Source organism: Molothrus ater, chromosome 1 (genome assembly GCF_012460135.2).
Source record: "Molothrus ater isolate BHLD 08-10-18 breed brown headed cowbird chromosome 1, BPBGC_Mater_1.1, whole genome shotgun sequence".
Classification (NCBI taxonomy): domain Eukaryota; kingdom Metazoa; phylum Chordata; class Aves; order Passeriformes; family Icteridae; genus Molothrus; species Molothrus ater.
In genome coordinates this window covers 151,119,482-151,144,616 of record NC_050478.2, presented here as the reverse complement: position 1 = coordinate 151,144,616, position 25,135 = coordinate 151,119,482, and the positions used below count along the sequence as shown (strand labels likewise).

At 48.2% G+C, this 25,135-nt stretch overlaps 1 protein-coding gene across 13 annotated transcripts in view; it reads right to left on the bottom strand.

The window, feature by feature from the left end:
- The window catches only part of ADGRB1 (adhesion G protein-coupled receptor B1), a 288,288-nt gene that overhangs the window by 101,309 nt on the left and 161,844 nt on the right, over positions 1-25,135 (bottom strand). For all 13 annotated transcript variants that reach the window (XM_054514932.1, XM_036404287.2, XM_054514939.1 and 10 more), the window contains 3 exons: positions 22,774-22,849; positions 18,688-18,790; positions 17,640-17,683 (listed from right to left, as the gene is read on the bottom strand). In XM_054514932.1, coding sequence (XP_054370907.1) covers positions 17,640-17,683; positions 18,688-18,790; positions 22,774-22,849 — 223 coding nt within the window. The remainder of the gene's footprint in view (positions 1-17,639; positions 17,684-18,687; positions 18,791-22,773; positions 22,850-25,135) is intronic.

Below are 25,135 nucleotides of genomic sequence, written 5' to 3'. Positions count from 1 at the left end.
CAGGAGTACCCACAGAAGAAGCATGGAATGGTTTGGGCTGGAAGAGGCATTTCAAGCTCATTGTAATGAGCAATGACCAAATTAGACCAGGCTGCTCAAAGCTGCATCCAACCTGACTTTGGACACTTTTAGGGATGGGGCAGCCACAACTTGGCTGTGTGACCCTGTCCCTTATGGTACAACCCTTCTCCTGGCACAAACGCAGCCTTGAGCCTTGATGTTTCTAGCAGGATTCCCATGAGCAGGACCTCAGGGAAGCATCAAAATCAAACTCAACATGCACTTCAAGCCTCCAGCAGGACATCAGAGAGCTCTGAGCCAGGTGAGAGTAGGACAACACAGGTACACACCCACACACGGACATGGGGATGCTGCTCTGAAGATGAGAAGGTTTAGTCAGTGTGAGCTCAGCTTGCTGCACTTTTATCCTTGCCACTGCTTTCCTTTGGTCCTTCCTTTCCCTTTGGTCTCCTTTTCCTCTGCACACCACGAAATGAGCATTTCATGGGAGCAGAGCAGCCAAGTGAAGCTGAGCTGGCAGCTCCTTGAACGCATGGAATGCCTCCCTCGTTCCCAGCTCGAATTTTGGAAAGCAACATCTGCCTGCTCCTGAAGGTCATTTGGATCCTGGATCAGGGATGCTGCACCACCTCCTCATTGCTATGCTGTGCCTGGAGCAGCCATAAATGTCCTGTCACATGAAATGCTGCTTCATTACAAGTTTTGGGAGGGAGGGGACAAATAAAATGCAAAGCAGACAGCAAAAACCCCACTGATGGGACCAGCGTGATTTCTGGGTGTAGAAAGGAATCCAGAGGTTTTGCTTTGGATTTGCACTTGTGCGAGGGGAGAAAACCTGTGGGAAATCGAGATGATGCTAATGCAGTGAGGGGGCTGGCGCAGCCATGGCTAAATAAACGCTAATAAATAAATAAATGCCGATGTTTAAGATCGCGCTGCCCCCTCTCCTTGAACACGCCGTTCCAGCCCTCCTGGGGCTGATCTGATGTTGTCTCACCAGGGGGGTCGATGTAAACGTCTCCCTGGTGGGCAGGGCCCGGGTGGATCACAGGGAAGAGGGTGAGATCCCTCGGGAGGAGCGGGAACACAGCGGCAGTGAGGCAGCTGGATTCAGGCTGCCGGGAACGGTTCCTTGTCACAGCTTGGCAGCTGTGAGGATGCAGGGATGCAGGGATTCAGCAAAGCAGAGGATTGTTGTGAAGCTAGAAAGCAGCAGAGCAAACTTCCCTTCTCCAGCCCGCACAGGCAGGAGCTGCAAACACAAATCAAGCTCCAGACCTGCAAAGCTGGCAGAGGTTTTCCTGCAGGAAGGTTTCTCCTGCCATGCAATCCCAATGGTTTTAAGTAGACTGCATGACTGGGTCTGCTCTAATTCCTGCTTTTCTTCCATGGATGTGTGGGAGGAAAGGCATGGAGCCACAGCACCCCAGCAATTTTGCAAGGAGCAGGAATAAGGAGCAGGTGCTGAGCAGAGCCACACGGCTCTGCTTGTGCTTTTCTCAGGAAAGCAGGTCACGGGGGAGGAGGGGGAGTCCTTTCCCAGCTTTGCTACTGCAAATGTGTTTAACCAAAGCCACGCTGGTACCCAAACCCTCTGCTGGCCCCTCTGGAGCTCATGCAAAGAGGGATTGCTATCAAAACCTTTTAAAGCCACTTTCTGCTAAGGAAAAATTGCTTGCAGAGATACAAGCTGGTGGCAGCCTCTCTACTTCCAGCAATATTTCTTCATTAGGATTTCTCCTCTCTCCTGCCCATCCTGCTGTATCTCTGTACGTTTGGAATCAGAAAGGACAGAGAGTTCCCCAAAAATCCCAGGCAGTGGACTTGGCTTTTGTTCTATTCTATTCTATTCTATTCTATTCTATTCTATTCTATTCTATTCTATTCTATTCTATTCTATTCTATTCTATTCTATTCTATTCTACTCCACTCCACTCCACTCCACTCCACTCCACTCCACCCAACTCCATTCCATTCCATTCCATTCCATTCCCACTTTCAGTGACACCCCTCCCTTCAGCCACCTACCTTTCCCAAATTGGACAGATGTTGAAGCATCTGTGCAAGCTCACACTCAACTGTCTGCTGTGCTTTATGTGCTGAGGTTCAGCTGAGGTGCAGTGACAGGTTTGGGAGAACATTCATCCCAAAGGGAGTTTCTGACTTCCCACTTAGTGAGAAGATGTGGAATATTCCTCAGCTAATTAAATACTTGCCAATTATAAGGCAGCACCAATGATGACTGTGCTGGCTAAAGCAATTTTTACTGAAAAATGTCTCTGCTGTCCTGTCTGGGCTTTGCAGCACTGGGAGTGGCCTTTCTTGCAGGAATTGCTGATGGTGCAGCAGCAGGCACAGTCCTAGGGGTGAAATGTCCTTTATTTTCTCCCCCTACAACCTGCCCAGCACTAAAATGCACATAAACCACTGCCAAACACATCTATCTCTGCCTCCTCCCTTGGCAGGGCGATCATTTCAGCCCTTCCTCTGCACCTCCTGAAGACCTACACAGATTCCCTGGACTCTGCTTCCACACTGGAACATCCTTCCAGAGGGAAAACCCGCTCCTGCTGCTCAAAGGCTTGTGGTGCAGGGATCAGGACCGGGTCTATAGCTCCCAAGCTGGGAAATTCGTAAGTCCCCCTGAGCCTCACTGATATCTCATGGATGAAGCCAATAACAGCTGAATGCACTCAACCCTCCTGGCATTCTCTTTGCCAGGGCCCAGGGGAGGCAGAGAGCACAGGGATAAAGCCAGGAAGTATCACCATCACAAATGAAATGCAGATGAAATCCCAGCAGGAAGCTTTTATCCTCTGGCTCAGGAGTGCTCATTGCCAGGGTGCTTTCTCCGAAATCCAAGCTGGCACCTGGAGCCAGGAATCTCCAAAGGAGGAGATCAGATTGCAGAGGGTGGGAAAAGGGAGATTCCTGCTGCTGCAGCTCCTTCCATCCCAGCCAGGAAGGTGGGCAATGTCCAGAGGAGGGAAGCAGATAAGAATCAGAATAAGGTATAAAGGAATAAACAGTGAAGATTTTGCAGAGAAGAAACTTTCTGGAACCACCAAGGAAGCAGAACAAGTCAGGGAGAGAGACAGAGAGTCTGGAAATCAAGAGAGGTCTGAGTGTGTGGAGAAAGTTGGTCAGAACATTTAATTTGACACTCAGGAGTCCTGAAAGGAAAAAAGTTGGGAAACCACAGTGCTAAGTTGTAAATCTGGCTGTTTTCTCCCTAGCCCCTCCGAAATGTCCCTGCCAACACTGCTGGCTCGTGAATCAAGGTCATCCACACAGAGCGAGCAGAGAGCAGACAGGTAGGTTAGGACCAAAGGGATGAAGCTGCTGGTCCCAGCCTTCACCTGCCCAAGGGTAACAGAACTGAGCAGGAAAAGTACAGTGGATGTGACAGCTCCCACTCCATCCTCCTGTTTGATCTTCCTTTCTTTCCTGAGATGACAGGAGGTGTCAGAGTGAAGGAGCACCACTCACAAGCTGGGGGCTCCCAGGCCACCTCTTCTGAAAGCTTTTCTGGGGAGGGAGGGAGGCCAGGAGGACAAAAATAAATGCTCCTTGTTCCGGGGACCTGAGAGCAGGTCCCCATGTCGCTCCTGCTTCAGAGCAGCAGAAAATGTTCTGAGAGTTCCTGTCAGTTCTGCTGCATTTTGAAGCCGTCTCACCCCTGCAAGCCTCCAAAGAAAAGTGACACTTGTCATTGGACCAACACTGCACCCTCCTAAACCCTCCAAAAACACTAACCTGGGTAAAGGCAAATGTAAGAGAAAAGTCAGAGCTGTAAGTGACCTAGAAAAGGAGTTGTTTGGGGTTTTTTTCAGCTCCAGTTGCAATAACAGCACACTGAAAGCTGCGAAATGCTGGGGCATGACAGTAATAGGAGTCATGTAAGCCCTGGTTCACAGACTGCAGCAGCAGCTCTTTGCTGGAGAGAGAACAGGCAGGACAACCTCAGCTGCCTCCCAGATCCCAGGAGGAGCTGGCAGAGCTGGCAATTAGCAAAAGCATCTTTTGCACTTGTAAACTGAGAGAGTTGGGTAGAAATGAGCAGGGAAGCGGGGAAATGCCCGGTGCTGTGATACCGTTTCTAACAACACTTGGGAGGTGCTGATGCCTGAGTGGAGACAAACACAGCAGCCCTCCAGAAGCGGAGGTGGAGAGGGGAGCTCTTTTTATAGCTACCTGGAAAAAAAAAATCAAAAGCATTTTTGTCCCACAAACAGGATATTCTTGGGAACACCGTGGTGGAATGCACTTCACTATCACTTCAAACTGTATTTTAGGAAGCATTTCTTTACACAGAGGGTTGTCAAACACTGGAACGGGCTTCCCAGAGAGGTGATAAATGTCTTAAACCCGTCAGTGTTTGAGAGGGATTTGGAAAACCCTCCTAATAACTTTTGGATAGACCTGAACTATCCCAACTTGGTTGGGCAGTTGGAGTTGATGATTGTTTTAGGTCCCTTTTAACTGAAAATTCTATTCTATTCTATTCTATTCTATTCTATTCTATTCTATTCTATTCTATTCTATTCTATTCTATTCTATTCTATTCTATTCTATTCTATTCTATTCTATTCTGTTCCATTCCATTCCATTCCATTCCATTCCATTCCAATGGCAATTCTGGGATTCTTCCCCTGCCCTGCTCCACGTGTCTCATGCAAAACATTTTCAGCCTCCCCCCTCACCCTGAATTGTTTCTCTTGGGGATGAGCAGCAGATCCTCTCCTGGGACTCATCAGTGCAACTTTAATGACTGAAAAAATCTTTGGGCTACAACACAGCCACAGCCACGTGTGTGCTTTCCCTATCCCTGCATTCACTCTCGATCTCCACATCTTGGGCATATCTAAATTACACCTTAGGCATCAAAAATCCCTTCCCTCCAAGTACCTTTGTAGCTGAAAGATGATTTCCCCAGTCAGGACCCAGATCCTGCAGTAATATTGGACACAGGCAGCTCCCTCCACTCTCCTTGTGTTGTTCCACACGCAGCATCTCTGGAGACACATTTTTCTTGGATTTTAGGGATTTGCATCACAGAGTTCTGCCTCCCTCATCACTACTAGTAACCAAACAGTCCCTTGGAACATATTTTAAATGTCACTAAACTCTCCAGCACTGTTTTGACCAATACTTGGGATACCAGGACTGGAAAAGATCTGTCTGAACACAATTCCCAGCAGCAGTGATACATTACTGCAGCTTCAGTTTGGGCTGGCATGGAAGATTAAAGGTAAAGATATCCCAGCTGACAGACAAAAATCCTGCAAACAACCCTGTACCCAGGCCCCAGCCTAGGATTATGGGTAAAAAAAAATCACATGCATATTGATAATCCCTGGGATAATCCTGTGCAGTGCCCTTGAAGCTGTCAGAAGCCTTGCTGAGGTTTGAAGATTCCTTCCTTAAGATTTGACATTTGAGTTCTATGCACCATTAAATAAATAATAACCACAGCTAAAAAGGAATAGCACTCTTGGATCCCAGCTCATCTGGGCTCCTTTTCTCCCAATACAGGCCACAGTTAACTTTTATTCAGAGCCACGAGCAGAGCCCTGAGAGAGGGCAGGAGAGCTGAGTTGTGGCTCTGCTCTGCTCCTCCTGGGTAACAGGAGAAATCAATCCCTGAGTTTCTCCTTCTCCACCTGAAAATGACACAGTTCTGGTTCTGGGGACAGCCCATCACTCATCAGTGCAATTATGACCCTTTCCATTTCTGTCTCCTTGGCTGGCTGGTGGTGGATTGGATCCATCACCGAAAAATGAGGGGGACTGATGTGCTTCCCACCCATTTTGCTGTCTGTGAGGCCTCAGGTTTTAGCTTTTATATTTTTCAGATTCTGTCCTGCTTTAGTGTGTAATTCTGAGCTTCATATTAGGGGATGGTGAGCTCTCTGCACAGAGTAGGGAGACAAAACAATTCCTTCTCTAGCTGGGGACCAAGGACAAACGATCCAAATCTCAGGCCCAAGAGCAGAAACAACGTGGACTGAAGAGAGAAAAACAAGAAGGATGGGACTTCATGAGCTAAAGCTGTAATTGGACAATTAACTCCAATATGCAAATGGACCAACACTTATATAAAAGTGTGAGACTCCATGACCTGTTGTGCATTTTGTGACCATTTTGGTTCATCTTGGGTGTAGCCCTGGCTGGGCTCTTGTGCTGCCCAAGGTAGATCCATTAAAACCTTCTAATAAATCCCTACTTTATTCTTTATCTCTGTCCAGTCTCTGTTCTAGATCAGCCTTCACAAGGCATCACCTGCACTTCCATCCTCAGCAGCAAGAAAAGGAGGAAAGGCTCTCCTCAAACCTGGGAGGATCAAGGCTCTTGCTGGATCAGGCTTCAGGCCACCACCATAAAATCACAGAGTGGTTTGGGTTGGAAGGAGCCCTAAAGATCATCCCATTCCAACCCTTTTCCATGGGCAGGGACACCTTCCACTGCCCCAGGTTGCTCCAAGCCCTGCCCAAGCTGGCCTTAGACACTCCCAGGGATGGGGCAGGCGCAGCTTCTCTGGGCAACCTGTGCCAGGGCCTCACCACCCTCACCCTGCCATGCACCAGGCTCTGGCAGAGGGTGAATTTATTCCCTCAGAGAGAGCCAGCAAACCCACTCCTGACATCCCACCAACATTCCACGTGTCCATTAAACCCCCTGGAGGTGCAGCTCCGGCCTGAAGCAGAAGGGAGCTCTGGGAGATCAACGCTCATCTTCCAACTGGTCAGCGCTATAATTGAACTAAAGAATTTGCAAAGCCCTGGAAAGAGCCTTGACAAGTCTGAAAATTGTTCTCTTCCATGAAATTGGGCTTTCTGACCTCTCTGCATCAGTTATTTTCCTGACTGAGGGTTAAAGTGCATCCAAATAAATCTGATGGACAGGACAGAGAGGATTTGTCCTCTCCGGGAGTTTTGCTCATTGCCTTTCAGGATGGCCACTGGGAAAATCTGTTGAGCTCCACATTGAGTTGGCTGTCAGATCAGGCTGGATATTCCATGTTTTTTGCTAATCCTCTCTGCCATGGGGCTGAGAGGCCATGGAGAGCTCAGGTGAGATGCATAAGTTGGTGTCTCGTGCCCTCACATGAGCAATCTCACAGTGATGGCCCTGAGTCTCCTCATTCCACCTCATGAAGACCAAAATTCACGTGGTGACACTCCCTGCTGCCCATATAAAACAAAAAAAACACAATGGGAGCTCTTCTGGGTGACCAGTCTGACCACCAAACTCACCTTTAGCTAACCAGATCTCAGTGCTAAATAGGAATACTTATTTTTGCTCACTAACAGGAGCTCCTTGCTCCCAGATTCCCTGACATTTCGAGGAGCTGTCTGATGTTATTTAGCACAGCAGGCTCAGGGAAAACTGAGGCACGAAGCTTACACTGATTTGCCCAGACACACAGAAAGTTCATCATTAGACAAGGGCTGCATCCTGGGCACTGTGGCCTCTTTTTGCTGCTGTTTTAGCAGAACATTTAATCTTCTAGCATTTCATCTTCTAGCATGGTGCACAAGCAGTCAGGTGAAAATGAACACAAGTCCTTTTCTCCTCTTTAAAACAGGGGCAAACTTTCCCCATCCTTATTCACAGCGTGCCAGTTCTGGAGCCCTTTCCACCACATCCATCAGTCCTACCTTGTCCATCCTGCCAGTCCATCACCATGGACTCAAGAACCTGCACCCTGACCATTCCCCATGGAATACCATAATGAGAATGAGGTGTCTGGGACTGGAATGGACAAAATGGATAAAATTAGATATTAGGGAGAAATTCTTTCCTGTGAGGGTGGTGAGGCCCTGGCACAGGTTGCCCAGAGAAGTTCCACTTCCCCATCTCTGGAAGTGTCCAAGGCCGGGTTGGATGGAGCTTGGATCAACCTGGGATAGTGGAAGGTGTCCCTGCCCATGGAACAGGGTGGAATGGGATGATCTTGAAGGTCCCTCTCTACTCAAACAATTCTCTGATTCAATGATGAAATTTTAGAAATACAAAATTTATTTTGGTTGTGGTGGATACTGCTGTTTCTCAATTGCTGTTCAAGGATTCATTAAAAAATTAGGCATTTTAAGAAGTTCATCTGAACTTGCCTCAATCTTGCAAGAAAGTTGAACAAAGAAGCCTGATGGGGAAACTTCTTCATGTATCCTTAGCAAAGATAAAACATAAAAACATCACCTGCTCAAACATCTACCTAGTGCTGATGGTCTGGGCTTTGTCCAGCCCTGGTCCTGAGGCACTTGTGGTCATAACACACCTTCCTCAAATCATGCACAGGCTGCTCTGGAGCCCACAGCTCCCAGCAAAGCCAACGTTCCAGAGGATACAGACCTGGAAAGATCTGCAGGTTTAGAGACAGAACCATTTGCAAAGCAGTGCTCTGTAGCCAGACAGAATTTCTTGTGCCCATAAAGGCAGACTAAATCAATCCAGCAAAGAAGCACGTGGAGATAAAGTGACTCCACTCTGAATTTTCACCTCTGAGGGTGCAGAGCATTCTGCTGGTGCAGCTCTTGTGTCTCCTCCCTGCACCTGAGCCTGTCTCGAAGCTTGGTTCAAAGCTGCACCCTGTTGTGTCACTGGAGTTAGAGCACACCAAAATCAGGCAGCAGGTTTCCCCAGTCTGCCTTTTTTCCCCACACTTCAAGGCCTGGAGCTGTGATCCAAAGCTCTCCACCAGCACACAGATGCCTGGGCTGTGTTGTTACAGCCTGGAGTCTCCGCATGCAGCCTGGGAAGTCAAGTTGGATTTCCACCACAAGCCACCCTCATCAGCCTGGCATGTCCAGGAGAGCTGGCAGGGATGCAGGCCAGATAGGGATGCAGCCACAGAACCATGGAATTGTTGTTTGGAAAAGATCCTCAAGCCAAACTCTTGACCCAGCACTGCCACGTTCACCACTAAACCTCAACCCCAAGTGCCACATCTGTGCATCTTTAAATCCCTCTGGGGATGGTGACTCAGCCACCAGCCTGGGCTGCCTGTTCCAGGGCTCGACCGCTCTTTCCACGAAGTAATTTTCCCTAATATCCAATCCAAACCTTCCCTGGTGTGACTTGAGGCTGTTTCCTCCTGTCAATTATTACCTGGGAGAAGAGATTGACCCTCACCTGGCTGCCCCTCCTGTCAGGGACTTGTGGAGAGCCAGAAGGTCCCTCCTGAGCCTCCTTTTCTCCAGGCTGAGCCCCCCCCCCCCCCCGCCCCCCCCGATGCTCCATCAGCTGTTCCTGGTGCTTGTTTGTTTGGTTTTTTTTCAGAATACCCAGCACAAACACATGGGAACACAGAAACCATCCCGAGGCTCCAGCTCTCACCCTCTGCACTGAGCTGAGGCTGGGAATCACTGAACCCAAAGCCCCTTCCCAGTGGGAGCATCCTCCAGGTGTCAGTGTCTGGCTTCTGCCAGGTCTGTAGAGAGAATTCATTAATTCCACCCATATTCCTGATTTGGCTAGGGAAGCAAGGGAACATTTGATTCAGGGTCTCTGAATCCTCTGTCCCCTCCCCTCTGTCCTCTCCCCTTTTCCCTTCTGTCAAAAGCCATTAAACCCTGCTCTGCTGGCAGGCAGCAAAGGCCCTGAGTTCTCCTGCTCAGCTTCTCCTGCATCCTGTACTGTGAAAAGCACTGGAGAACAATCCAGCACCTGCTTTCCCATTTCTGTGGACAATTCTGACCACTGGGAAGGTCAAAGGAGTTTAACTCCTGTCCCAAACAGGGATGGACACAGCCCCGTGCTCTGCTGATTTGTGCTGACAGAATTTGCCACCTCTTTCCTGAAGCACCTGGAATCCAGGTAACAACTCCCAGTCCCTGATCTTAGGAGACACCAATTAGTCCCTGATCTTCTCCCCTCTTATTTCATGCCATGAGGAGTTGGGAGCAAGGGAAAGAGAAGAGAGAGGCAGAGGCGCCACCCACAAATCTCAGAGTCACTCAAAGAGGCTGGGATTAATAAATCAAAATCAGGAAAAGGTGTCCTTGTAACAAAGGAGGTGTCTGGCAAAACAGCCCCCTGAAATCTGCCCTTCTTTGTGCTCCCAGCAGCCCCAGAGCCCAGGGACAAATCCTCAGGCTGTGGAGGTGTGACTGGCTTTCACTGCATTGCCCTGTTTTGTCTGCTCTCACCCAGGGCTGGAAAAAGCCTCCTGGGACCATAATTCCATCTGCCTGGTTGCACACTGCAAGTGCAGTCAGACAGGCTGAATTAAGGGATCCTTCTAACTGGGTTTAACACAGGGGAACTAATGGGAATATTCAGATTAACCTCCCTGCATGCCCCTGTGTAGCCAGCACGAGGCTTTCTTCCCTCACTGACATCCCCTCAACACATCCACAGGAGCAGTTGGGAAAGGCAGGACTTGCAGCTGAAGATGTGGGGAATTGAACTGATTAAGGGCAATGGAGAGCTGGAACAGGGGGACTGGCAAACACCAGAACATGTTTGGGGTCACATGAAGGGCATTGTTGTTCCTTCACAGCTGGATTGTTGCAGTAAAATATATATATATAATATATAATTTGTATAAATTAATATGTAATAAGTCATTAATAGATCCAAAGGGGAGAGCAGTGCACTGATTTCTCACAGGGTTTTTGGGTTTTAACAGACCACCAGGTCAAGGGAGGTGACCTCTGCTCTGCTCCTGTGAGACCCTTCCTGGACTGTGTCAAACTCTGAGGCCTCCAACATCAGAAGGACGTGGAACTGCTGGAGAGATTCCAGAGGAGACCACAAAAATGATCAGGGATGGAGCCCAGCTGGGAGAGCTGGGGGTGTTCAGTGTGGAAAAATAAAGCATCAAGGACACCCTAGAACCCTTTCCAGTGCATAAAGGGGCTCCAAGACAGCAGGAGAGGGACTTTGGACAAGAGATGGAGAGCCAGGACAAGGGGGATTGGCTTTAAGCTGAAAAAGAGTGGATTTAGGTGGGATATTAGGGAGAAATTCTTCCCTGTGAGGATGGCAAGGCCCTGGCACAGGTTGCCCATAGAAGCCGTGGCTGCCCCATCCCTGGAATAGTCCAAGGCCAGGCTGGATGGGGCTTGGAGCAACCTGGGATAATGGAAGGTGTCCCTGGCCATGGCAGGGGGTGGAAGTTGAGGACCTCTGAGGTCCTTCCAACCCAAACCATTCTGTGACTCTGTGAAGTGTCTGTATCTGGGGGAATCATTCATCCCTGTCAGCACAGACAGGCTGTGAGTTCCTGATCTACAGCTCTGGCAGGGTCATTGATGCTCTGGGTGACAGACAGGGGGAAAGAGAAGCTGCTTCTTGACTTTGGAAAGCTTTTCTTCAAAAGACAGGCGCTGGGAGATGTGATGAGCAAAATGATTTCTGTGGGATGTTAGAGATATGACAATTCCTGATGTGATGAGCAAAATGATTTCTGTGGGATGTTAGAGATAAGATAATTCCTGCGTGACACGTTTCTGGTGGTGGGGAGTAGAGGAACCAAGGGAGCTGTACATTCCAAAGGGAATCAGAGCAGCAAGGCTGGAATCACAAAAATCCCCAAAAAGCACCAAAAAGGAAAGAAAAGTTAATGCCTTTCTCTTTCAACAAGTGGTGTGGAGCTCATGGAACTCACAGCATGTCCTGCTCCTTGTGCTGCCTTGCAAGGATTTTTCTTTTATCCTGTAGGATGTGCAGTCAGGAATTCAGACAGCTTGGTATTCTGCAGATTAGACACTGGATATCCCACCCAAAAAAAAAAAAAGGGAATTTCAAGCAAAGCAGCTGCACTTCAAGATTCATGGGGTATCCAGACCATAAACACTAAAGAGTACAATTACCCTATGAAAAAAATTATACAAATAATTCCTCCTTCTAGGATATTTTGGGGGTTCCTCTGAGTTGTTCCAGACAAAGCAAACAAACAAAAACACCCTGAAAATACTTGTTCTGACACTTCAAAACTCTCACAGTGGTTTGTGGCTCTGGCACCTCCAGGACCAACCCACACCCTACTCCTCAAGAAGTTTCCTTCTGAAAAAATCCCATGAACAGGACTGTTCTCAGCCTCTGGGAGTTGTATTTTAGGATATCATGAGTTTCCAGGTGATTTCACCTCACCCCAGAGCCGAGGCAGTGTTTGTTCTGTTCTCCAAGCCTAACCTTGCTCACACAGGTCACCTTCCTAAACAGTGAGGTTTGCATTTCCCAAGTCAGGTAGGTGAAAGGCTTTAATTACTGGAACAATCTTTCCCAAGGGAAGCCGAGGGTGTCCTTGAATTAAAACCACAGATTCCCGAGGTGCTTTCTCTTCCAAGAGCAGAAAAGCTTTTATGCAAATATTTTGGAAGGTTTGGAAAGGCCTCTTGAAATCAGTTATTGTAATGCCTGGTTATTATAATGCTTAGTTATTAAAATGAGACAGAGGAGCTGCTCGATGGAGCCAGGTGTTCCCTGAGGGATGAGGGTTCCCCTGGCAATGCTGGATCTCTCTTTGTGTGCCTGGGGTTGGATTTCACACCTGCATGGCCTGATTTTGTGTCCTACACCAGGGGCTAAAATACAAGCTCTCAGCTGGCTTGGACCCTGTTGTCACCAAGGAGGGGACAAGTAGTGCTCACTTGTTGCAGCCTGATCCCGTATTGTCTCTCCGGACCCTTCACGGGATTTTGGGATGGAAGGGACTTTAAATTTCTTCTCATTCCACCCTCCTGCCATGGCCAGGGACATTTCCCACTATCCCAGGTTGCTCTAAGCCCTATCCACCCTGGTCTTGGACAGTTCCAGGGATGGGGCTTTCCTGGGCATTCCAGTTTCCAGGGTTCCAACAACACCCTCACACTAAATAATTTCATCCTAATATCCAATCTACTTTATTTCACTTTAAAGCCTATTTCCCCTTGCCCCATCACTCCATGTCCCTGTCTGACACCCCAGACTTTGTGGTTTGTGACTGTCCCTTTCCATCTCACACCAATTCTCCTCATTTACCTGATCCCGTGCTCAAAGAACACCCAAACACAGCTTTGATGGCCTGAACCCAGATTCATCAGCCCCATGGGGCAGCAGGACTTCTTTGTAACACTGAATAGCCCCAAACCTTCCTCTGCAGCCAGAGAATCATGGAATTGTTAAGGCTGGAAAAGATCAACCCAACTCTTGACCCACCATTGCCATGTCCACCACTATACTTCATCCCCAAGTATCCACACATTCATCCACATCCACACATTTTTTGGAACACTCCCAGGAGTGGTGACTCCACCACTTCCCTGGGCAGCCTGTTCAAAGCCTGACCACTTTCCCAGTGAAGAATCTTTTCCTAATATCCAATCTAAACCTCCACTGGTGCATCTTGAGGCCGTTTCCTCTTGTCCTGTCCCTTGTTACCTGGGAGAAGAGACTGACTCCAACCTCATTAAAATGTCCTGTCAAGGAGTTGTAAAGACACATGAAGGGATGCTGTCACCCCCAGTAACAAACCTTGGCTCTGTCTCCCTGTTCCCATTGCCAAATGACATCCCTGGGCAAGGCAGGTGAGAAATGAAACTCTAGTGAAGCACAAGAACATGATCACACAACCATGGATGTATTTATCAACTCCTCCCCTGTCCAGGAGGAGAAAGAGGGAGCAGGAGACCAGATCCTGCCTGGGTTTTCACTTCATCAGGGCTAGCCAGACAATAATTACTCCAGATGAATACCCTTGGAGGAGAGCCAGAGAATCCCAAATCATTCTCTGATTTCAACTTTCAATTTACCCAGCCCATGCTAAGGTCATTAATCACACTCACAGCGCCCAACACAACAGAAATTAGTCCCTGATCTTCTCCCCTCTTATTTCATGCCATGAGGAGTTGGGGGCAAGGGAAAGAGAAAAGAGAGGCAGAGGTGCCACCCACGAATCTCAGAGTCACTCAAAGGGGCTGGGATTAATAAATCAAAAATCCATTGTTAATAGTACAAGCTTAAATATCCATCTAAATGCAAATGAATGAACACTCAAGGGTTCTTCCTCTTTTTTTTATTTCCAAGTGCTCTGTTCGACAGCTCCATCTTTGAGGAAGCACATGGTCACCAGATAATTGTCTGATTCTAATTGCAATTTTACAGTCCAACCCTTCATGGCCCATGGATTTTAAGTGGCCTTTAAAGGATTTTGGCATGCTCTGGATGGGATTAGAAACTCAGGTGTCTGCAGGAACAGGCTGGAGCTGTCATGGGAGGATTGCTCCAGGTTTCCAGCCTCTGTACCTGGTCTGTCACAGGAGGCAAGGGGTTAAATCCAGAGGCTGGATCACTGGAATCAGGTGGAATTTGGGTCACAAAATTCTGCAGCCTCAGGTGGGTGACTGTGAGTGTGGGGAAGCTCCACCTGTCCACCCATCCTTGGAGCAGGAACATGGAGAGTGGCACAAGAGGAATCTTGAGGGGTCTCAGCATCTTCTGAGAAAGCAACCTGATTCACAATTGTCTTCTTATTCTATAATCTTTCTTCTTTGAATTCTAAATAGTCAAATGTTTGCAAAAATATTAAGGTAGGCGTTAAAGGTTTGATTACTGGAAGTTGGACTGGCTCAGTGGAATTAATAACGTGGAGGAGGGGCCATGTGTGTTCTGACAGAGAATGGCCCTCGTTGGGTTTTTGCTCTTTGTGATAAGCCTTATCTGGAGTATTTAGGAAGGAATAGGGATGGGAGGTTCCACAGGTGAAGTAGAATGAGTGGGTGACACTGGCCACTAGGTGCATTGAAGCATGGACCCTCAAAGAGCACGCTGTGATAATTGATGTGAAGATGATAATTCAAGGCACAGCAAATGGGGATTTGCCATCAACAGGCTGGCTTGGGCTGCAGGGAATGCAGCAGGGGGGAGAACAGGCAGGAAAATGAAGCTGTAATTCCATTAAATTGGTGAGAAATGGGAAATGGGATTTCACAGAATCACAGAATGGTTCGGCTTGGAAAGAACCTTCAAGAACATTTAATTCCAACCTCTGCCATGGACAGGGACACTTTCCCCTAGACCAGGTTACTCACAGCCCCATCCAACCTGATCCTGAACACTTCCAGGGATGGGACATCCTTGATTTCACCCATTTGCACAACCACCTATTGAGACTGATCGGTGGGAAAACCTCCAGGCCACAGAGAGAGGTGGCAGGAAGGAGAAGATGGGAGCAAAGATGGGAACCACAAAACAGTGGCTGAACCATAGGGTTTCCTGGCACAGAGCCACCAATCAGGACCTCTACCACATACCAGGCAACAAGTCCAGAGTGCAAAAGTTCTTGTTCCAAGCAGAAAACTATTACCCAAAATTGTGATTCCAACTCCTCAACAGCTCCAGAGTGCTGTTCAAGTTTGAGGTGATCAGTCACGACTGGGGAACAGGGTTTGCATAATTTGCCTTTCATTAGACTTTCCCAGGAGGCAGCAGAGGTAGAAAATCAGCTTTAAAATGTTGTGCAAATCAGCTTTAAAATGTTGTGCAAATCAGCTTTTAAAATATTGCACAAACAGCTTGGCAGCTCCCCTTGCCAGAGCTCGCCGGATCAGCTCTAAGTTTTGGAACATTGTCTGAGCAAAAATCTGCTGACATCAGGATCTGGGGCTTTTCAGCTGCTCAAGATTGTAAATGTTGGTTGCAAACACTTGCAGGCGTGCACACACACCCCCCAAAATCCCAAAACATGGGGGAAATGGAGGCTTAGCAGCAGCATTTGCACAACCAATCTGCTGGGGGGTTGGAATCCATGCTTGAAAACTAAACTGTGGCTTTGGTGCCAAGAAATTTCCTGCTCAGCTCTTAGCTTCCATTCTTTGGTGCCATGAGGATGCAGGGATGGAAGACTGAAAGGAATCCCAGCCTCCTGCACTCCCAGAGGGACAACAGGCAGGCAGCCCAAGAAGCTGCTGAGCCTTGGGAGGAAGAGTGTGGAGCAGCCAGAGCTCCCAGGGCAGGAATACCTGGTCTAGGGAGTTGGAATGAGATGATCTTTAGGATCCCTTCCAACCCAAACCATTCTCTAGGATGAGGCAGAGCTGATGATGCTGAACTGGGCACTGCTTTGCCTCCAGCTCAGAAAATCCATCCAAACCTCTCAGTCCATGCTCAGCATTGAGCAAACCTTCATCTGTGTCCCACCAGGCACTTCCCAGTGCCAGCTCTGACAGATTCCTGTACCCACCCTGAATGGCATCCCTGTCGCTCAGCCACTCCCAAACTGGATTTTGCTCTTTTCATGCTCAGACTGCAGCTAATGAAATCCAGGTCTGAGCATGGCAGGGAAACATCTCCATGTTCCTGGACACAACCCTCTCTCTGCTTTTGGAAAGCCAAAAGTAATAGGATGGAGTGCAGAGCAAAAGGGGCAGTGGTTCCAGCTCCTGCCTTTACTTGCCAAAAATTGGGTTGTTGTACAAGTGCTTTAATTCTATTCCAGCATGGAGAAACAACAGATCTAGCAGATCAGGCCAGCTCCTGAATCTGCTCCCCTATCCAACCCTCTGTGCTGACCCACACACTCTTTGGTGCACAGAAAATATTATAAAACCCCTTTTATTAATTTCTTAAAAGACCACCTGCATCTCAACCATCTTCTAACACTTGAAGCAATTTTCACTAGAAGCCAGAGGGACCAGTTCTGCCCTGGGCTACAACACAGGTGTGATTCCACAAGCAGGGAGAACCTCTGGGTTCTTCAGCTTTGCTTTGGATCCACTCAGAGATGCCAAATTAATCCCAGACCAACGGGAACTGAGCTGAGTGTAAATATGTTGCCTGCCTCTGTGTGCATATGCTACTTAATGGAGCATAAAAGGACAAGAATGGAATCATTTTTCAGATGCTGCTGGTAATAATAATAAATAATAATAATAAATGCAGGGGCATGTGCCAAATGTCTGAGATCTCAAGGAGAGGAGCTGACTGCAAGCAGAAGAGGAGCCAGGTAAGTGCTCAAACTGAGATGCAAAAGTCAGTGAAGTAAAACCACCATTAAATCAAACACTTTGTATCCTTGTCAAGTTCACTCAGGATTTAAGACCTCACTTTCAGAGTGGGGTTTTTTTTTTTTCCTTTCTAAGATGCACATTCTTTGACAACTACTCCCCATATGGGATTTATGGTCCCAACTCTTTGTTGGGATTGTTTTTTTTCCCTGCTGGCCACAAGCACATCACTCAAACCCTCCTGAAGAGCACCAATCATCACTGGAATTCCGGCAAAAATAATTTTTCTATATCAAAGCAGCACAATGTAAAGTTCATATCACCTGAACTTCACCTCCACAGGCCATATTTGCAACTGATTTTTTGTTACTCTCCTTATGGTGCATAATTTGGGGTGAGCCAAGCACTGCAGAGAGCCAAGCACAGCTGTGCTGAGCTCAGTCTGAAAAGTTCCACAGTCCTGGGTCCCAGTTCATGCATCCTTTATGTGGAAAAATCCAAAACAGCACTAAAGGACAGCTCAGAGAGAAGCAGTGCATGTGTGAAGGAAGAAGCACTCCCCACTAGGGCGAAGAAAATACTGAGTAGAGAGAGCAAGAACTGACACATCACTGCTAAAATTGTGATGATTTCACTCAAAAAAGCAAACAGACCTGTGAGAGCTAAAGAGAAACCCACAGAACTCACCCATCATTTTCATCCCACAGGATGCAGGTCTGGTTGGTGGTTCCCTGCCAGGAGACAAGAAAGGGAAAATAGAAACAAATCAGTGTCACGCTGTTTGTGGAATGTCTGCACTGGAATGAAGAATGTGGGGCCTGTAAATCTCCTTCCACTGCCCTAAGTATGGGGTGTCTGGGATACACCAGAGGAGCTGTCATGGATCTCAAACCCTTTGAATGGTTTTTGCCACCCTGGGATTGAAAAGGCAGAATAAAACCTGCCTTGGTTTGTTCTGCATCACGAGCACTGCAGAGGGATTTGACTCTGCCTCTCTCCTGACTCAACCCACAGATATTCCTCCTTATCCCTCCTCTCACACAGAATCCTTTTGCTGCTCCCTTCTGGAAAGTGGATCAAATACAGCGTCTGCTTTTGTGGGACAAAAGCATAGCCCTTCAGGAAGGGGTCAGGTGTGTTTAAAGCCCCCTGGAAGAGCTTTGCCTCTGACTCCAGCTGTCTGAGACAGCTTTGGAAAATCCCTCCAGGAGAGTCCAAAGACACAACAGATCTTAATATTCGTGTTGTAGCTCAGAGAGCATCAATCTCCACAAGGATGGACCTTGGGGTATGTAAATGTCCATCCAATAAATCTGCTTAGGGTTGAGCAGAGGAACCTGGAGGGAATTTTTGCCTGCCTTGGAAAGCATTGAGGACTACAGTAATATTCCAGAATTAATGGGAACAACCTTTCCCTCCTCAAGGAAGACCATTGTTACATCAAGTTATTTTAATGAGTGCACAATTATTCCTGTGTGATGATGCTCACAATGAAATGGTGTGAACTGGGGACAAGCATGGCCATGCTCCCTGTGCCAGCAGTGTCACCCTCCTGCTGCTCTGGAAATGAAGTTTGCTTTATTTTTTTGGGGGGGGGGGGAGGATTGAAGGGTCCTGCACCAGCAAAAAGATGTCAGGAGCCCATCAAAACCACCTCATCCTTGCAGCAACACATTCCTGCCCTGCAGAAGCAAACACAGCCATGGGATGGGGCAGGTTTCCAGGAACCACTTACGTTGTACAGGTGGGAGAATTCGATTTCCAGAGGGGTGAGGAGAGACCGAGGGAATGGCTTCACAGTCACAGAGATGACTTTGGAGTTCAGAACAGTGCTGTTCCTGGGGAGGAGAGGGAAAAGACAGCTTTTAGAGGGATTTTTGTGCAGCAGGGAATCCCGTGGCAACCATCACTGGTGGTGCAAGGTTTAGAGTACACAGTGCAGAAGGGGTTGACCCCATTATTATAAAATAACCCCAAAGACATTTGCTGCTGATGGACCCCATCCTGTGCACTCTGGGCTCTCCTCACAGCCAATCCACAGGTATCCCTCCAAAATCAAACCATTTTATGAACCTTATCTACTGGCCTTAGAGTCTGTATCTATCCCAGAAATAAAACATTCCTGGGCTCATTTTCTGTCCCTGCCACGAGGAAACAGAGCTCATTTGGACTACAGTGAGCCTTGTAGATCCCTTCCAACTCAGAATATTCCATGATTTCACGTGTTTCCCACAAAAATAAATCCTGTTTTGCCTCTCCAAGGCTGGCTTAGCCTGCACTGCAGTGAGGCTGAGGCATGGTTGCTTATCCATGGGGCAGCACACAATCCTGGCTGGAGGCACTGGTGTGTATCTTCATTCCCTGAGGACCAAAAGCAAATGGAAAAAGGCCAAAACTCTCATGTAGATGTCTAAATGCCTGTGCCCAGACAAATATTGTAATAAATCTGGCAGCCCTGGGAGATTTGGCTCTTGGGAGGGGCAACATGTGAGGAGGTACCTCCCCTTCCTGGAAAGCCAAATTCTTTGTAGGCACTTCCCTGGTCACTGAACATGTAAAAATATGGATTCCTTCATTTTCCTCCAGTTTATTGGTGTTTCAATAAGCAAAAGGTCCCCACAAGCAGCAGCTGTAAGAGCTGCCATGAAGGAATTGGTAGTGGAGTGGTAGATCCAGGTCAGGCTGCTCCCAGCCCCTTGACATCCATGGACAAAGGACATCCTTATCCAAATCTTCACCAAATCTCAAAGTACTGCAAAAATCTTTCACTTTTCTCTCTGGATTTTATCTTTCTTTTTAAAAAATAATCAAGTGGGAAAGATTTGCACTTGCTTAACAGCAGCTAAAAAAAATAGTGTTTGAAGAAAAAAAAAGAGGAAAAAAAAATTTGGAATTGTCCATGGATGCGTAAGTGTATACTCAAAAAGCTACTGTTCCACCAACACTAGAGGGAACAACAACATTGATTTAACAGGGAAAGAGAAAAATCAAAAATATATCTTTTCCTTTAAATAGAAAAAAAGGAAAATCTAAACTAGAAAAAGAAGAAAAAAATAACGAAGCGACAAAGCCCAACTATCACCCTACAGAGGAAAAGTAAAGGAGTAAATCAATGGGAGCAGGCAGCTGTAAGAAGCTCAAAATGGGATCTGCTGAAAGGTAACCACCAGTGCATGTCTTCATTAGAGGCTGTGTCTGCAAGGGTCAGTCCTCGGGTCAGTGCTGCTGAATATTTGCATGAGCAGCAGGGATGACACCAAAACCTTGTGGAGGCTGAGGAGCAGGTGAGAATCGATGCAGCCAGCACAGACAGAAAGAGAATTTGATTTTTCAGCGTGGCAAGTTGTTGGGACACAGAAGTCACCGGTGTGCAGACCGTGAAGGGTGATCAGTGGCCAAGAAGCTGCAGCTGAACCAGAAGCTGAAGGAGGCTTATAAAAAAAATGGAGAGCAATTTTTTTACATGGGTAAATAATGATAGCACAAGGGGGATTGGTTTTAAACTGCAAGACGAGAGGTTTGGATTAAATGTTGGGAAGAAATTCTTTCCTCAGAGGGTGGTGAGACCGGGGCACAGATTCCCAGAGAAGCTGTGGCTGCTCCATCCCTGGAAGTGTCCAAGGCAAGGTTGGATGGGGCTTGGAGCAGCCTGAGATAGTGGAAGGTGTCTCTGCCTATGGCAGGGGGTTGGAATGGGATAATCTTGAAAATCCCTTGATTTTCATCCCACTGAGATGAAGCAAAGAACTTCTGTCTGTACCCTCCTTATCTGGATTCCACTGTGCTGTTGGGTTCAATTTCACTTTGAGAGGAGGAAACAGCAAAGGGAGTTCAAAACAGAGACACAAAAGCAATCCAGGTGCTGGAAAACAAACAAAATTTCTCTGTTGGAAGGCTTGTCTGATAGTTCCTTGCACATGGGGGGCTTTTCAGTCACCCACCCGAAAGCCAAGTGCCTTTAAGTGAAAACCAGACAAACTCAGCCTTAAAAAGAGAGGCAGGCTCCTGGCAGAGAAGGTAATTAAGCAGCTGAGCAGCTTGTCGGGGGCAGAGAAGGACTCAGTGTCATGGGGAATCTTTCAGGAGGAAGATGAGTCGCTTTTCCTACAAGCACGTTGCAGCCCAGCTTCTGGGAAGGAAACAAACACGGGGAGATCGGCTTGAGCAGGAATTGAGAGGAGCTCAGAGGGCTCCTGAGTGGCCACCAAGGGTGTGCAAAGGGCTGTGAGCACAGTGCTGGCTACACAGGGAGAAGCAGGCTGGTGGCTCTCTGCTGTCCGTGTCCTCTGCAGCAGAGTCCAGCTGGGACCAAGCGCCTCTCTCACCTCCCCGGCTTGGAAAATCAGGTTTTGTGTGCAGCCCATCTCAATTGTCACAGCTGCCAAGATCTGCTGGGCTCTCTGGATCCAAGGGGACAGAGTAATGTGTGACTCAGAGATGGAATTGCTGCTTGGGGGGAGGTAAATTGGGACAATTAGGAACAGCTCAGCTGGTGCTGTTTGTTGAGTTAAATCTACTTTTTTTTTTTCATTTTTTTCCCTTCTTGGAAGAATCACTCTGCATTGAATCAGAGTGGTCCAATCCAGGGTCTGTGTTTCTTATGTGTATGCAGGAATAGCTGCTCTCCTCAGTGGTCAGAAATATTTTTTACCCATAGACAGCTATGTGGTTATTTAACAACATTCTGCTTTTTAATGCTGTGTCCATTTGCACAGCGCTGAAGTAAGAGGTGTTTTACTGCTGCTGCTTTCATTTATCTTTTTTTTCTTTTCCTTTTACTCTCCACAGGTGATTCAAGACTCGAGATTTTTTTTAAAGAGGGACTGTCCTTTAATTAAGGAACATCTTAAATCAGCTCTCCCCTGGGAACGCTGTTCGGAGGCTGTGGCTGCCGCAGCTGCTGGTTATCAGAGCTCATTCCCTGCTTGGCCAGAGGAAGCTGAAATACCACTGGATCATTTGAGCCAATGATGTTTATTGCCCTTCTGATCTAATTCCCACTGCTGTAATGGAAGATATTACAGAATACAGTTGGCTGACTTGCTAATTCCTCTCTGCACTCACTCGGAGCTCTTTTGCCATTGCCAGTGCTAAATCTGGAGGTATTTAAATGATTATCAGTGAGGAGAGATGCCCTGGTGTTTATGGTAAATGGGCTCACGCTAATCAGTGCAGAACAGATTTAGAAGGTGCCTTAGGATGCTTAATTTACTGCCTCAGTACCAGTCATTGGGGAGAAAAAAAAGAAAAAGAGCGAGAGGAAAAGGAAGAGGAGTGAAGAAAAGGGAAGGGAGTGCTGAACACAAAAGCTTTGGTGCCTGAGGCAGACATGTGCAGCCAGGCGTGCTCTGCTCCCCTCTCTCCTCCCTTGCCTGATTTCTCTGTGCTGCTGTGCTGTGCTGCTCTCCAGGGCTCAGTGTGGCTGGCAGCTCCCCGGCAGCTCGGGAAGATCGGGGCAGCTGAGCATCCCTCATCTGTCAGGGCTGCCAAAATCCCCTGTGACTCCAGGAGGGCAGGGTGAGGTTTCACTCCTGGAGGGTGAAAGGTGGCAGGGAAGAGTGAGACAGCAGCACTGAGCTTCCTCCCCTCATTTCTGGGGTGCTACACCTGGATGGGGAAAACATTCCTGCGCCTCCAGCACGTGACAAATGAGCCTGGCCCCACCTGAACACCGGGGTCAAAATATTCCCACTGCAGGTCAAAATCTGTCTCATTGCAGCCAGTGATCTCTGCTTTTCCCTGGACAACAAGTGCTCTGCAGGCAGAGGGCTCATCCTGGTGATTCCCCAGCTGCTCCCCATGCCCAGGCAGCCCCTCTTACCTCTGCAGGGAGAGGATGTTGCCCACGTTCCGGTAGAGCACGGTCCCAACCACGAAGACAGAGGAGTCGTCTGACACTGCAGGACACCAGAGGAGAGGGAAGAAGACAACAGCACTGAGACAATTAGGGTGGCAGCTGTCCCGACAGGACACCCCAGGGCAGGATTTAGCCTCTGGAGGAGCATGGCCAGTGGTGGAGGGCTCTCTGTTGGGCCACGGCCAATGCCAACATCACTGCATCAGGCTGCTGTCACTACAGGGAGGGCTCAGCACCTTTGGGGTGACCCAGCATCCCAGATTTCTGCCTTTACCAAGGCTCACCCCACCCAAATGGTGCTCCCCCATTCAGAAACCCCCAAATTCCTCTGACAGCACCACAGCAGACAAATCTGCAAGGGGGAAAGGTCTCTTGCATCCACCTCGAGGCCTTTGGAGCCGTCCGCAGCTATCAGGCCATCAGAGAGCAGAGCTGAGCTGGGGCTGACAAGGCCAGCGGGAAGGGGAGAGGTCCCACTGTGCCTGCTCTGACCCCAAAACTCATGTGCTGCCTCTGGGGGCTGCAGCAGATCCAGATGAGCCTCTGAATCATCTGTATGACCTCTGGGCACGTCACTTGACCTCCTCCTTCTCCTCTTATTTATCTTCCTCCTCCTCCACTACCTCACAGTGCCCCAGCTGCAAAAAGCCAAAACTTCCCCTGATAAACCATAAGCAGCAGAGGCAGCCTTGGGGCTGGATTTTTGGGGGAGAAAAAGCAAGTGGCTGTGTGGAAGGCAATGCTGAAGAAGCCTGGGAAAGCGTCAGGTGGGGCTTCTCTGATATCTTGTACTGAGGCTGAGCTGAGTGTGTCTGCTCCATCACTGCAGGACAGGCACAGCTCTGCATGTCCATCTTTCTCATCATCAAATTGGGATATCTGCTGAGCACATAACTGGGAGAGACTGACAGACAGGCTTGCAGAGCAACTTTGTCACCCAACTGCATAAATCAGTGTTGGCCCATCGAAATCAACTGTTCAAAGTCAGCTCCCAGCAGTGAGGGGGTTTGGATTTGGTCTCTTGAAGCTGCCTGTCTTCATCACTTTGCTCAGGATAGCTACTCCTGTTCCCACAGAAAAGTGAGATCAAAATTAATAGAGGTGGATTTCTGCTGGAATCACTGAGTAACCCCTCCAGACCTACATCACCAGCACGAGATATTGAATAAAACAGAGGCAGAAGAGCCCTGGGTTGTAGCCAGGAAACCATGGAGAGGTGAGCACTGATTGGAAGTTGTTTCCTCAGGGTGGATGTCATGTTTTGTTTGCTCAGTCACTACAGATCAGGGGCCCTGGAGCAGCTCTCTGTGATGATGCTTCCAACAGAAATCTAGAAAGCAGCTCCATGGGGAGATTTGGGACAGCCCTCAGCCTCAGAGCAGGATCAGCTCTGTCTAGGTCTGGTCCAACAATTTGTCCAACAGGTGATTAAAGATTTCAAAAGGTGAAGCCACCACAGCTTCCACAAACAGGGATAACACTCCCAGTGTGCTCCAGCTTCTCCCAGGGAGCTCACACTGTCTGCAAGGCACAACAAAACACAAGGAGTGCTTGACAAGGTCCTTGCTCTGCCAGTGACTCACTGTTTACCCTTGGGGGTGTCACTTAACTGTTTTTGGCCTCAGATTTCCCAAGCTGCAGTGATGGCTGATGCCATCCCCAGCAGGGAGGCCCATGACAAAAGGTGCTGGTGTAACAACTCGAGGTCAAAGGTCTTTTGTAGCAACAACTCAGTCTCCAGCCTCTGTCCCAAGGAAGGGGGAGCCAGCAGCTCTCAAAGCCATGAGTGCCAAAAGCAAATCCCATCATCAACCAGCCCAATTTAGGGTCCTGCTTTTGAGAACTCAGGGCTCAATCCTGCCAAATGTCGTCTTTGCCTAAAGATGAGCACCTTGAGTGTGTTGGTTCCTGGCACCCTCATTCATCAGACCATCCCAGAAACCTCCAGTTTGTTGTGTTTTTTTAATAAATAGTTTTGGGTTATCCTAGCATGCAATCAGAGATTTCCAGATCTGGCAGTGAGGCCAGCTTGGTTGAGGCACCACCTCCATGCTGGGGCTCCTATCCATGCCCTGATGTGGAGCCTCAGTGATAAATGCCTCTGAATTTCAATTCTGGGGGCAGGAAATTTCACACAAAGGTCATAAATTCCCAGATGTATCAAAACTTGTCCAAGCAGCAGACTCAGCTGCTCAGCCTGACCTGCTGACTCTCAGCTACTCATCCTCAGATGCCTCCATCAGATCTGGATCCAGGCTTGGAGGGCACCTAAAGCATTGTTTGCCAATTTTTCCTGCTTCTTTAGGGAAAGATAAACATCCACACC